Raw genomic sequence first — 13,816 nt, forward strand, 5'->3', positions numbered from 1 at the left:
TACCTCCTTCCTCCTATCGCGGCTTACTGGAGAGCGGGAGGGCCTCTTGGTGTCCACTGTGTGCGGCGTCTCTCGGCAGGGTTCAAAAAGCGTTCGGCTTGGTCGGGGGTACTCGTGCTTCTTCGGCCGTGTTCGCTGGGGTTCAGGACCCGGAAGTAGGCGTGAATCTCCGAGGGCTCGGCACGATCGTACAGCGATGCGCTGTCACTCCTCCTCCCGTCCGGCTTCAATGAACAGCTCCAGCCCACCGCACGCTGCTTCCGACCGTAGCACTAAGCGCTCCACGCTCTCGTCATGGGGGTCTGGGAGAGAGTCACACACGGCGTCTCGCATCTCTCACTCACTCCATCTTGCACATCCGGTCACGCCCCCCCATTCTCCAGCCACAGACATCTACACCTACCAGTGAAATTGTTAAACAGTGGTCTATAGCCTCTGTGGGTTGACCTGTGACCCACCTTAACAGCAAAATCACCAGTAGAAGCCATGCTTACATTTTGGGATTTTACTAATCCACAGTTGGAATCTCTCCTTAACACCCAATTTAACTGGCAGGTACCATCCTTCATTGTATCATGTCTGTGACATAATCTATCAAACTGTGGCAGAATGGGTTAAATCCCTTGAGAGATCTCTCCACTACAACCATAAACCTCTTCTTGATGAGAGCAGAGGTTTGTTTTCCATACAGATGTGCTGGAAGGCAGATGCTATATCCAAGGAGCACTTGGCATGTGAGGGAACCCATCTCGTCAAACCTACCCTTGATGTCATCGGAGATATCGTAGTAGGCCAGAGTGTATACCTGCTGTAAGAAGTCCAAAGAAAGGTCAGCAGAGTCCCATCTTTATCTCCCATCTATCTCTCTAGAGCAACCAAAAGTCTGGTTTTGGACAGCCCATAAGACCAGAAGAAACCAAATTAAAAGCTCTCAATGAAGCCTTCAGCATATGAGGGTGTGCCCCTGCTTTTTTTGAGTGGTGTTAAGGTTATAAATTCTTTCTGGCCCTTGAGTAGTATTTTTTTTTCTTTTGGTGCAGAGAGCAACCCTTTAGATTATCGAGCAAATTTCTTGCCTCTGACACCTCCCAGCCATGCACACTCTTCTATTATTTGCCACTGCAGAGATTAATGGACCTTCCCCATCCCACTTATAGTCTCCTCCAACTAGAGGCTCTGGCTTTTGTTCCTGTTGGTTTGAGCTCTGAAGTTGTGTTGTACCTGGCCACAGCTCTCTCCCTGCAAGACTTTTTTTTTTTTTTTACCTTGGTGGCATGTATGTTTATTATTGGTATCTGGTACATCTCAGTATCATCCCTCTACGTTGCCAGAGGGACCCCCTGACCAGCCCTGGCTTCTGGAACCAGCCTTGCCTGTCCTCCACCCTAACATGATTTTAAATCCTTACTGTCTCCCCAGCACACCTAGTACTTCTCAATGCGTGGGCTCCTATGTCTGTCCTAGTGCTTTTTTGGTATCCCCATTGTGGAACACCGTCCAGATCTTGCTTTGGCAAGTTTCAGTGCAGAAAATTGACCATTGCCTGTAGATGATTATAACCAGCATAAATGACGACGGGGGAGCGGGGTGGTGGGGGGAGTCCACTGCATCATTGCCCACAGACAAATTACCCATCTCTCCTCTTGCATGAACAGTAGAAGTAAATGGTCTACCTTCTCAAATTAACCTTACACTCTCTCTCCCTGCTGCTTGGTCCACCCTGGCTCCTATGAGTCGTCAGTACAGGTTTAGTTCCTGAGCAGACCTGTTTGCCAGCCTCGGCTTCCCCATCAGACTTGGCAGGTCTCTTTCCCTCCATCCTGGTGGATTCCTCTCATCTGTGGCTGCATTCTGGATTTGTAGAACAGGTGATTCCTTTTCCATCGTGGCATCACTCTGTCGTCAGGTCTCTTGGTTCAGATACCGCTAGAGACCCTCTAGGTCAGTGATGGCGAACCTTGGCACCCCAGATGTTTTGGAACTACATTTCCCATGATGCTCAACTACACTGCAGAGGGCATGAGCATCATGGGAAATGTAGTTCCAAAACATCTAGGGTGCCAAGGTTCGCCATCACCAGTCTAGGTAATACTGGGGTTGAATTACTAAAACTGGAGTGTGCAAAATCTGGTGCAGCTCTGCATAGAAACCAATCGGCTTCCACGTTGTATTGCCAAAGATTAATTGAACAAGCTGAAGTTAGAAGCTGACTGTCTACCATTCACAGCAGCACCAGATTTTACACTCTCCCTTTTTAATAAATCGACCCCACAGTGTCTTCACTATCAAGAGGTGTTGGGAGTTATTCTTGCAGCAGGAGAGGTAATCTGGTTCCGATTGTTGACCGTGCCAATGGTCTTGGTGAACCCCATAAGGAGGATCTTCTGGAAGCCAGCTCTTCGCAACTGGTAGCTTCTGGACATGGAGGGAAAGACTAATGCCCCAAGTTGTATCTCAGGCCCTACAATGTGGGTGAAGTATGTCAGAGAGTGGACCCCAGGCTGGGTTGAACAAACCAGTTTCCTGCTGCAGGTATACTCCATCAGGAACAGTGAATGCCTTAAGAACTCCAAGGAACCTGCTCACTGTGGGTTAGGCCCCTCTTCCTTGGCAGATCTGAAGATTTGTGAAGAAGGCCTTTCTGGTACTGTTTCTGAGATTCGCTGAATATTTTTCACTGTCACAATAAGTCCCCCTTGTTCCACAGATGCTGCTGCTTCATTGGACTTGGAGCATTTGTAGTCCTGTGACTCTTTATGTCAAGGTTAAGACAGGATAATTTGTCATAGATTCCTCCTAGGGTTCTCCCCAGAGGTGCTTCTTGCATACTGGTCGGTGTGCTAGTGTCTTCAGCGCCATTGGGTTCCTAACTCATCAGTTTATGCTTCTCTTCTAACTTTCTTTTCCTGCCTACATTTTTTTTGGGGGTTTGTCCCATGCACCTTGCCACCCCAGTCATGCTGACTTGTAGAATCTGGCTTCTTTGCTGCAGGCATTTTTACATTTGTTGCAGGTTGTGATTTCTAATCTATTTCAGGCCTCTCCTTGGCAAGGTGATTGTTCAGATCATTTTTTGAAGTATGGAGTTATCGTATCTTGAACCTTATGGGATCCAGTTGTAGCTTACACAGGGCTTCCTTACCCTCCTGGCAGCAAAATGGAACTGTGGGGAAGGAAAGAAAAGGCAAATATACACAGTTTGTTTTTTTATTTATTTTGGTAGCTCTGATGGGTACCTACAAATTTTTGTGTTTTGGGGGTTTTCTTTCTTTCTTTTTTTGATGGTTTACCAACTATAAAATAGTAGTATAAAATGACTGCAATTCAAAAGTGAAAAAAAAAACAAAGCAAAAATTAGAAAACAAAATACTCTTAACTTGTGTATACCAACTTCAGGATCCCCCCTACCATAGGTAAGAGACCTGTGACCAGTGAGACGCTGTCCCCTTGTGGAACAATAGTACAAGGATAAATGGTATGAGGCCCCCCCCCCGAGACAAAAGTACTAGGAAACCTACAACAACTTACATAAATGTGTGTAATGAGGACAATATTAAACGTTCTTGAAATGCAGGTTATCCCCACTCAGCCAAGTAAACAAAGTATTACCTAAAGAAAAAAAGGAATATACTCTATGCATTTATAGTATAATACTATAAATCAATGGAAGAGAGACATCTGCCCCACACTTCATTAAACTTGGTGCAAGCCGCCCTGCTTGAGTAGGTGTCTTTGTATAAAGGTACTGCTTTGTTCACTAGCAATTTCCATGCCGCTAAGTTTGGTGCTGATGTTTTCTTCCATGGTAATATGATTAGCGTCCTGGCATACAATAGTAACAGTGTAAGGAGAGTATGTATTGCTTTCGTAGTGCCACGGGAATCAACCGAACTTCATAGGTAAGCTTCTATAGCAGGGATATGCAATTAGCGGACCTCCAGCTGTTGCAGAACTACAAGTCCCATGAGGCATAGCAAGACTGACAGCCACAAGCATCACTCCCAAAGGCAGAGGCATGATGGTACTTGTAGTTTGGCAACAGCTGGAGGTCCGCTAGTTGCATATCCCTGTTCTATAGGAAAGGGGACGGAGATGTTGGTTATTGAGGTAATGCAGGCCAGAACCTCCTGCCAGAAAGGTCTAATAACTGGACACTCCCAAAATATATGCATGATATCCGCAGCGGGCATGGAACAATGCCAGCAAAGGGAGGACTGAGCCCAGAATATCTTGCCTAGTCTGTTTGGTGTAAAATAGACCCTGTGTAAAAATGTATTAAGCAGTCTCTGGCCAACAGCGACCAATCTATCAAAAGAGGCCTCCCAAACATTGTCCTAATAATCTCAATCTAATCCAGGAGCCACATCCTCCCAACCATCGTCACAATTATTTTGATCCAAACCAACAACACTTAAAGTGGAACTAAACCCTCCTATTGTTTTCAGCCAAGGAAGCTGCCATCTTGGCCTCTGTTTAATCTTCAACTGCCATGATGCTCAACATGTGATCAGTTATGACACCAGCGATTGGATGGTTTGACAGTTTGGTTGAGAGCACAACCAATGTGACAGTATTTCCAGCATGCCGGGAATCTAACGGTTTCTTTTTAAACCATTAAATCAATGGGTTTACTTCCGCTTTAAGTACTGGACACTGCCTATATAGAAGACTTCCACTTCTATAAGCTTAGCGTCAAGCTTCATTGGACTGTGTTCGACAGGCTTTTGTTGGCTGTGGGAATGCAAAACCTGCTTGAAGCAAATCAACTGCAGGTCAGATGCACCTGTCGATTAAATATTGAATGATGTCAGGAGCATTTTAAACTGATGCTTTTGATATAGGCCTTTAAACTGCAAGGATTAGGTACTATGATACCAAGATCAATCATACAATTTTCCAAAGAACGAGATGCTTTTCTTATTACATATAGGACCCACTTAGTTCTCGTTTTTAAATAATATGGAAATGATCCAGGAAATAGATCCAATGCTGTTGTTGGGTTAGAGAAAAAAATTTCCTTGGGGCATGTAATTTGCATTTCTCTGTGGACCAGAACTGCTAGAGTCTGAGTAGTTATACCTAATTTACCAATTTAACGTGTCTCGTTCTCAAATATTTAGCTGTGTAACTATGACCTGTGTGTGGCAGGTGGCATTGACATTCTCTTCTGTCCTTGTTCTCCTCTTTTCCTCTTCTCTTTGCTCCCTATCCCTTTTCCATGTGTCTACTTTTCCCTCTACACACACCTACACCTCCACTTTTATCTCCAGTCCAAGGAGCTGCAGATCAAGCGACAATTCCAGGACACCTGTAAGATCCAGACCAGGCAGTACAAGGCCCTCCGCAACCACCTGCTGGAGACTACGCCCAAGAGCGAGCACAAGAGCATCCTGAAGAGGCTGAAGGATGAGCAGACCCGCAAGCTGGCTATCCTGGCGGAGCAGTATGACCACAGCATTAATGAGATGCTTTCCACCCAGGCAGTACGTATCGTCTTTTGCATGATGTCCTCCTGATCACAAATTTCTTATAGTATGTGTATCCCAAGACATTCTTTCTTTATCCAGAAAGTAAACATATAAGTATCTATATCAGCCTTTCACAACCTTTTTACCCAATAAATAATTTCTAGGTCTAAGGGAACCCCTAAGCCAGTCCATCATTGGGATGAATGCCACCTTTCCAGACACCTAAATAGATCATTGGTGTCATGCTCCTGACTCTTTCAAATGGCCTTGCCCCAGAAATATGCAGGCACCATTTAAATGCCTCAGCTCAGGTAACCCCTAGCAACTTCTGGAGGAACCCTGGTTGAGAATGGCTGATCTATTTCATCAAGCAGTTTTATCTTCCACTATGAACATAGCAGACATAATCTGCTGTCCACAATTGTGTCATATACAGTCACGTTAAAGGACAGCTGTTCCTTGCTTACAACTTTCGCTTAATCCTCCTACCCCTAAGCTTACCTAAAGACCATCTACACTTACCCCAGCCACAGGGTGGCATCGCTCCACAACATTGTCACTGCAAAACAAGCAGCGAGCGTCACACTTAAAGGAAGTCCAAAAATAATATCTACTGGCAGGATCAACAGGTAATACGACTATAATACATGGGAACTGGGTAATGGTGGTGAAAGAATTCAGACTTTCAGATTTTGCCCATGGTTCAGCTTTTAGGAAACCCTTACTAAAGAGAAACACAAAGGATGTTACTACTGGTTTCTCATTCTGGAAAGCATGCAGATATAAGGACTTTAATACTGGCAATTCTGGACAGTATACGTATTCCAGATCAGTGATGCAGATCAAAAGCGAAGTCTAACTAAATGCAGATTAAATTTTTTTTTTTTTAAAGCTTTGGATGGAGTGGAAAAGGATAAGGACAGCTGTCAGATTCTCTCCCACTTTTTCCATCTAACCATAAAAAAAATCTGCAGATTCCTCCACCCACACAGTTTAGCATGGAGAAATCTGTTGCACTTTTTCCATCTAACAATAGAAAATCTACAGATAATCTATAGGTGTATGGCTAGATTTACTCTAGCCAAAATAAATAGTAAAAGCTCTTTTAAAACTTTACTTGCTAGAGACAGCAAGCAGCCAGCATTTTTTTTTAAATGGAGGTCAGCAATGGCAGACCTACCCTGCCCCCCCTTTCTTTCCTCTCAATACAAGCCTCTAATACTAAGGTGAACATTTTTGTAAGCCTATCTAAAAATTATAATGTGTTTCAGCTTAGCAAATCTTAGATGTGGTGGCTGCATTCGTTTTCTTCTTTTTCAAGCTTATCCCTTTTTTTTATCTGGTAATCCTACAAATAACACATTTCCTGACTCTTTGGGGTTGATTTACTAAAACTGGAGAGCCCAAAATCTGGTTCAGCTCTGCATAGAAACGAATCCGCTCCCAGTTTTTTTTTTATATTTTTTTTTTTTTTGTCGAAGCTTGATTGAACAAGCTGAAGTTAGAAGCTGATTGGCTACCATGCACAGCTGCTCCAGTGGTCAAGTTATTTTAGTAAATCTTTGTGTCTAAACTCACTCACTGAATGGAGGAAGCCATGGTTGTCACCCAGATTGGACTTCACAAGTCTGCCTTTGTTGTTGTTCTTCCTAGTTATCACAGGGAATGAGGTGATTAGTGTTTACTCTAATAAGATCACATGGTTTATGCTCCGAGTTCAGCACACTGAAAGTAAATAGGACAATACATTTAGTCAGAGTGCAGGAAGTTTGACAAAGATTCTGCGCTTGTTATTGCTGGCATAACCTTCCTTCTGAAACTTCAGACAGAAAACCACAGTACAGATCTACCTGGTATTTGCTTAAATGAATCCATTTAATCACAGTCAGGATTCCTGAGCCCTGAAGAAGAAAGAGAGAATCTGGCTTCAGAAATTCGTATGCTTTTTTTTTTCCTCCCTTGAACCAGTTTTTTTATTAAAAAATTTGAAGTCTTGGACATCATTTGAAGCTCTCCTTGGACTAATATATATATATATATATATATATATATATATATATATATATATATATATATATATATAATGGCTGTTGAATAGTTGTGCCTTCTTGTAAAGGCTTGTGAAATTACTTGTTGGGTTATTTAGAATGTTGCTGAATTGTATTTCTTTGCTAGTTGCGGCTGGACGAAACACAGGAGGCAGAGTACCAGGAGCTGCGGATTCAACTTCAGAAAGAGCTGGAACTTCTGAACGCCTATCAGAGCAAGATCAAGATTCACACAGAGGCACAGCATGAGCGAGAGATCAAAGAACTGGAGCAGCGGGTGTCCATCCGACGGGCCCTGTTGGAGCAGAGGGTGAGGCTTGTCCCTGGGCATAGGGAAGATTGTCAGTGTTTTGTTTTGTTTTTTCTGGGTACTTAATCACTGCTGTTTCTACAGATAGAAGAGGAGATGTTGGCACTGCAGAGCGAGCGCTCGGAGCGCATCCGAAGCCTTCTAGAACGCCAAGCCCGGGAGATTGAAGCGTTTGACTCTGAAAGCATGCGGCTGGGATTCAGCAACATGGCACTCACTGGCATTCCTGCGGAGGCGTTCAACCAGGGCTACCCGGCCCCTCCTCCAGGCTGGCCTTCTCGCCCCGTGCCCCGCAGCGGCTCACACTGGAGTCATGGTGTACAAAACACAGGGGCTCCCCAGCTTTGGCGCCAACCGACACTACTCGCACCTCCGTCGTCCTCGTGGGGTCTGCACCCGTCGGGCTCCTCCTCTTCCTCTGCCATGCCTTCCTCCTCCTCTTCTTCTTCCTCCTCCGCCTCGCCGTCGTCTTCGTCCTCCAGCGGCCGAGCTGGCCTCCTTTTGCTCCGTAATAGCCCCCAGCCCCTGAGGAGAGGACCAACTGGTGGCCCATCTGAGTCGGGATTGAGCCGAAGCACCAGTGTCACTTCCCAGCTCTCTAATGGCTCCCACCTATCCTATTCCTGAGCCTTTCACTTATTGCCCCATCCTGCCCGCGCTAGGTTGAAGCCTCTGACCCTTGCCATTAACCTGTGCTTCTGTCCATATGACTTTTCCTCTCCAACCCCAAACCTATTATCCTAATCAGTTATCTCTTTGCCCCTTCCATGTTTTCTTCACTTTCAAAACTTTATTTAAATTCCATTTGTTACAAAACACCACTCCTCTTTACCCTGCTGGCGCCGGGCGAAGCCCCATGTACATAAAACTTTAACTCCACCCCTCCCTAATTATTGGTTCATATTTTTGTTGGTCAAGACCCTTGAACTGCCCAAGTATTTCACCCCATCTGTGGTAGAAGATCACACAGCTTGTTTTTCTAGCACTTTATTGGGTAAAATGCCTACATATATTTTTGGGTTTTTTTAGTCCCTTTTATTATATGTTCAGTCGCTGTATCATTTTAATGATGTTGTCACTGGGTTTTTTTTTTTTTTTTTTTGAGGGGTGGTTGTGAGTCTGTGTGTGTGCCGCAAGTGTGCGAGAGATTGGGCGCGTGTTAAAATTCTCTTTTTTTTAAATAGATAAGATTAAAAAAAATGTAATAAAAAGACAACTATTAAGGAATGTATTAAAACAATAAAAAAAAACTACTCAATATCCCCTTGGGGGGCGTCTCAGGCCAAGAGCCTAGAGTTTTTTTTGTTTTGTTTTTTCTTTTTGCCATTTTTTTTTTTATTTTTATTTTTTTGGAAGAGAGTATGAAGCAGGATGGAAGAACTTTGTGTCCCCCTGCTGACCTGGTGGCTGTAAAGATTTCAGAGACTTTACATGACAAAAAATGTTGGAAATTAAAGGATTAAACTGGAATGGAAACTTGCCTCTGTGTCATGAAACTCATGGGGGGGGGGGGGGGGGGGGGGGCGGTATGGACTTCGTTGCTAGGAATAAACTGTACTTCAAAGCTGGCCTGTTGGAAGAACCAGTGAAACAGAACTCCAAGCAAAAAAAAAATAAAAATTAATCCAATTGTATACCCTATATTTAGTTTTCTCTTATACCTGCAAGTATCCTCTGGAACTGGAGAGAGTCCAGAGAAGGGTGACAAAATGGACTGGAGGACCTCAATTACGAGAAACGACTACAAACAGCAAACCTATTCTCCCTGGAGAAGAAATGCTTGAGAGTTGATATGATGGCGATATACAAATACCTCAATGGTGATTTTTAGTGCAGGGATTAAACTATTCAGTTTCAGGTAGCTTAAGAAGACACGTGGCCACTTGTTGAATTTGGAGGATAAGCAGTTCAACCTTAAACTGCGTAGGGGGCTCTTTACTTTTAGAACAGTAAGTATATGCAACTCCCTTCCACAAGCGGTGGTGTCAGTGGGAAGTGTTGATAGTTTCAAAAAACTCTTAGCTGGGCATCTTGGCAAACACAATTTACAGGGATATATAGGAAGTAATATTGACTTAAATCACACCTTACCAATAGAGATGGGCTTGGGCGTGTTCGTGATCCTAGTCCCAACCCACCTACCCTATCCCACCGGGAAATGTCTCACTGCTTGTGATTAGCGGTCTGCAGTGTCTGCTTCCTGGTGGGATTGGGTAAGTGGCTTGGGACTAAGATCCCGAACACGCCCTAGCACAGTGATGGCGAACCTTGACACCCCCAGATGTTTTGGAACTACATTTCCCATGATGCTCAACTACACTGCAGAGTGCAAGAGCATCATGGGAAATGTAGTTCCAAAAACATCTGGGGTGCCAAGGTTAGCCATCGCTGCCCTAGCACATCTCTACTTACCAGCTATGTAACTATGTACACAGTCTAAAGCTGAACTTCAGATAAATAAGACACAAATTAATGTAGCTATTGCTTTCTTGTCCACTGTCAGGTTATATAGCTGCCTACAGGAGGACTGGACACTATCAAACAAAATAATTGTAGGGCAGCATAGGACAGTGTTTCTCAACTCTCAGTCCTCAAGGCACCCTAGCAGGTCATGTTTTCAAGATTTCCCTCAGATGAAACGGCTGTGGTAATTACTAAGCGTGGATTCACACCTATGCAGTTTTAGTGCATTTGGCAGATTTGCACTACAGTCCATTTAACATGGTTTCCTATGGAACGCGTTCTGTAGTGCAAAATGCACTAAAAATGAAAGGTGTGAATGTAGCCCAAGGCAGTGAAACTGATCAAATCACCTGTGCAAAATAATGGACAGCCTGAAAACATGACCTGTTGGGGGGTGTCTTGAGGACTGGAAATGCTGGCATAGGATAACCCTACCTACTACCAGCCCGCCTCCGAGTGTCCTCTGAAAATGAATGTATTAAGCTTTCAGGGAAAAGTCTAACCAGTTCATTTTTACTAGCCTATTTTGTTTTTTTCTTCATTGGTTCTCTTCAGTCAAGATTCCCCACTACATTATTTCTTGAGCTGGACTCTATAATTGCAGCTATTTGGATTATCCATCCACAGCCTAGCTTTGGTGTGCTATACCAAGACCCTGCTGGTTTGGATATCCTGGGCAAGACAGGAGGTTTCCTTCAGACTCTGGGTACTGCAAATAGATAAATTAGCCATGTAGTATTTTCTAGGTCTAGAGCTGTTGGCATTGCCTCAGCACTTGCCATGTGTATAAAGACTCTGTGAGTAGGCCAATCAGGCTGAGCACTGGAAGCTATTTCCAATACTAGGTGCCTTTGAATATTCGGCTCTTGCAGAAAATTCTTGCCCTAGAAGGGGTTAATGCTAAGTGATTGAACATTGATGTCATCCACTGGTTGGAGTGTTGTGTGATCCATGCTATCTTTCCCACCATTCAACGTTGGGGAAGCAGCATCTGCTGCTGCTGCTTTGCCAACAGCCACATAGAGCTCCAATCTTCTACTACCCATCTACAGTGACTTTGCTGGCCTTCAACCCTCTCTGGCTACCATCTGTGTGGGTTGGGTGAGTATCTGAGGCCTTGTCTCATAGCCTGAGCTAGTTACATCACCATCACAGTCGCAATATGTCTGTATCTAGACATAGAGAGGACAGTCCCTCTGTAACAGGAGATCCCATCTCAAACAACCCTAAAAGTTCCAGGGGACAGTAACTGCTTTTTCTTCTGAGACTACTGATGTCTGGAATCTTGTTTCTATAGGTTATAGGGTTTACCTCATTGGCTCCATTGCGAAGTGCGTCTATTGCAGGCACACAAGACTTTGTGACTGAAATCATCCATCACCCGGAATTCACCCATTTCCTCGCTGGTGCTGACCGCAGGGTCTCTAAGTGCTCTCATGGTCCTTCTTCTGCAGAATACATCTCCAATCTCCCCTTAGAAGAAGCCTGACCACCGGTTGCAGTCATCCGCTGACTCAGATTAGGGGTCCCCTTAGTCTCTCACAGATGAGTTAGTTTTTGAGGAATCGCCAGTTTATGGGTTACCTCTAGAATTGCAAGCGATCAGCTTGTCGTCTCCAGTCTTGGGTCTTTATGAACTCCTACAGGTGTGAAAACCTTCCTTTTGCACCTGCAATTGGGAGCATTGCTCTGAGGACTGGAAACACCGACAGGTCCAAGACTTTTCCTGATCAATTACTGGATCTATTCCCATTTGGAAGGGAATTTGCTAAACGCTGGTTTATACCTACTGTGGACCTGCCAGTGACTCAGCTTAAACAGTGAAACCACTAGGTCAGTAGAGGGCATTATTGTCTTCAAGAATTCTTTTTGTTAAACAATAAAAGTTTTATTGGAATATTGAAGAAAGTAGTTACATCCTTGAGCCCAAGTCTTGCGGGTGGGCTCTGCCCTTCACCCTAATAAAAGCTGTGACCTCAAATGGTCAAACTTCAGTAGAATGAGTTAAATATTTTAAAAGGGCTCTTCCATATGTTCAATTAGAAAAGGGCTCAATAGCAGCAGGCCCTTTTCTAATTGAACATATGGAACAGATGGCTCGAGCCCTATGCTTCAGCTGTGATGGCCTTCTAAAAGCATCCAGGCTTGTGTCCTTTATAGACATGTTAAGGTGCTGGAAGGTAGATGTTGTATCCAACAAGCACATGAGTTGTTTGGTCTTCTAGGGACATTTTCTCTTCGGTCATACCCTTGACATTATCAATAAGAATATCGCTTGAGGCCAAAGTGTTCTTTTGCTGCAGCATAAGAAATTTAAGGAAAGTTCAGCTTCGTTCCTTTGCCTTTCAGTTATCTACATTTGAAGATGATACAACTAAATCCTGTAAGCCTGTTTTTTTCAGCTGATCACACGGCTAGAAGCGTAAAAACATGCTAATCCTTCTGAGATTCTTCAGTATTAACGTGTGCCCCCACTTTGCCTTGTGGGGGGATTCTTGTGGACGTTTGGGTAGTTTGCCTCTCAGATGTTCAGGTGCAGAGAGCACTCCTTCAAATTTACAAATGTATCCCTTGTCTCTGGCGCTCTTCAGCTACTCAGCATCTACTTTCTTCTGCCAGATTAGAGGACGCATCTCTGCTTTCTTGAGGCTCAGTACCTGTTCTATCACTATCTGGTCTTGCTCCCATGTTGGGCGTTCAACCTCTTCTGGTGCCAGCTGCAGCTATTAGTCTTCTATGCAGCTTTTTGAGCTAAAAACCGTCCCCAGTTCTTGTTTACATTGGGTCTATTACTGGTTGTTTGTAGTTGTCCACCCCTCAGTTGTACTGCTTTTGGACATCCTGAGAGGATATCGTTCAGTGCATCCCATTAAGATGGAGTTCCAGCCGTTTTTATGTTAAGAGTCGGCAGCTGCAAAAAGTGGAGCTACTGACTTTTAATAAAAACAAACTCACCTGTCCCAGGATCCAGGAATGTGGCCGCCCGAACCCTCAGCTCTCTCCCTCATTTGTCCCTGGCTCTGGTATTGTAAGTGTGGGGACCCGACTGTGACAGCTTGCGGCCTCACAGCCGGGTGCGCACTGCGCGAGTCGTGCTGCTCCTCAATGGCTGGCCAATCTTCTGGGACTTGTGACGTCACCCAGAAGATTGCAGGGAGGAAAGGGGAAGAGAAGAACTTCCGCTTGAACCGCCTAGGTGGCCCGAGCGGAAGTGAGAGCAGGTACCTGTCAAAACTAGGGTACCAAATTCCCCCCCCAACAAAAAAAAAACATGCCAAATGTGGCATAGAAGGGGGTGAGGAGTCCTTAAAGCGGAACTTCCACTTCCGGTCGGAACTCGGCTTTAATGGATGAGAAAGAAAATAGGATTTTTGTACCTACTGTTAAATGCTTTTCTTCGAGTCCATAGAACAGTGATCTCAAACCGGTGGCCCACCAGCTGTTGCAAAACTACAAGTCCCATGAGGCATTGCAAGGCTGACAGTTACAAGCATGACGGGATTTGTCGTTTTTCAACTGTCAGCCTT

The 13,816-nt window shown here is 44.4% G+C and overlaps 1 protein-coding gene across 1 annotated transcript in view; it reads left to right on the forward strand.

The window, feature by feature from the left end:
* Window positions 1–9,302, forward strand: part of TAOK2 (TAO kinase 2) — a 123,900-nt gene extending 114,598 nt beyond the window's left edge. The window contains exons 18-20 of the mRNA XM_077447374.1: window positions 5,271–5,483; window positions 7,644–7,826; window positions 7,911–9,302. Of these exons, the coding sequence (XP_077303500.1) occupies window positions 5,271–5,483; window positions 7,644–7,826; window positions 7,911–8,453 (939 nt within the window). The 3' untranslated portion in view covers window positions 8,454–9,302. The remainder of the gene's footprint in view (window positions 1–5,270; window positions 5,484–7,643; window positions 7,827–7,910) is intronic.
* The last annotated feature ends 4,514 nt before the right edge of the window (window positions 9,303–13,816 follow it).

This window comes from Lithobates pipiens, unplaced genomic scaffold (genome assembly GCF_037356315.1).
Source record: "Lithobates pipiens isolate NorthernLeopardFrog02 unplaced genomic scaffold, aLitPip1_a1.2 Scaffold_22, whole genome shotgun sequence".
Classification (NCBI taxonomy): domain Eukaryota; kingdom Metazoa; phylum Chordata; class Amphibia; order Anura; family Ranidae; genus Lithobates; species Lithobates pipiens.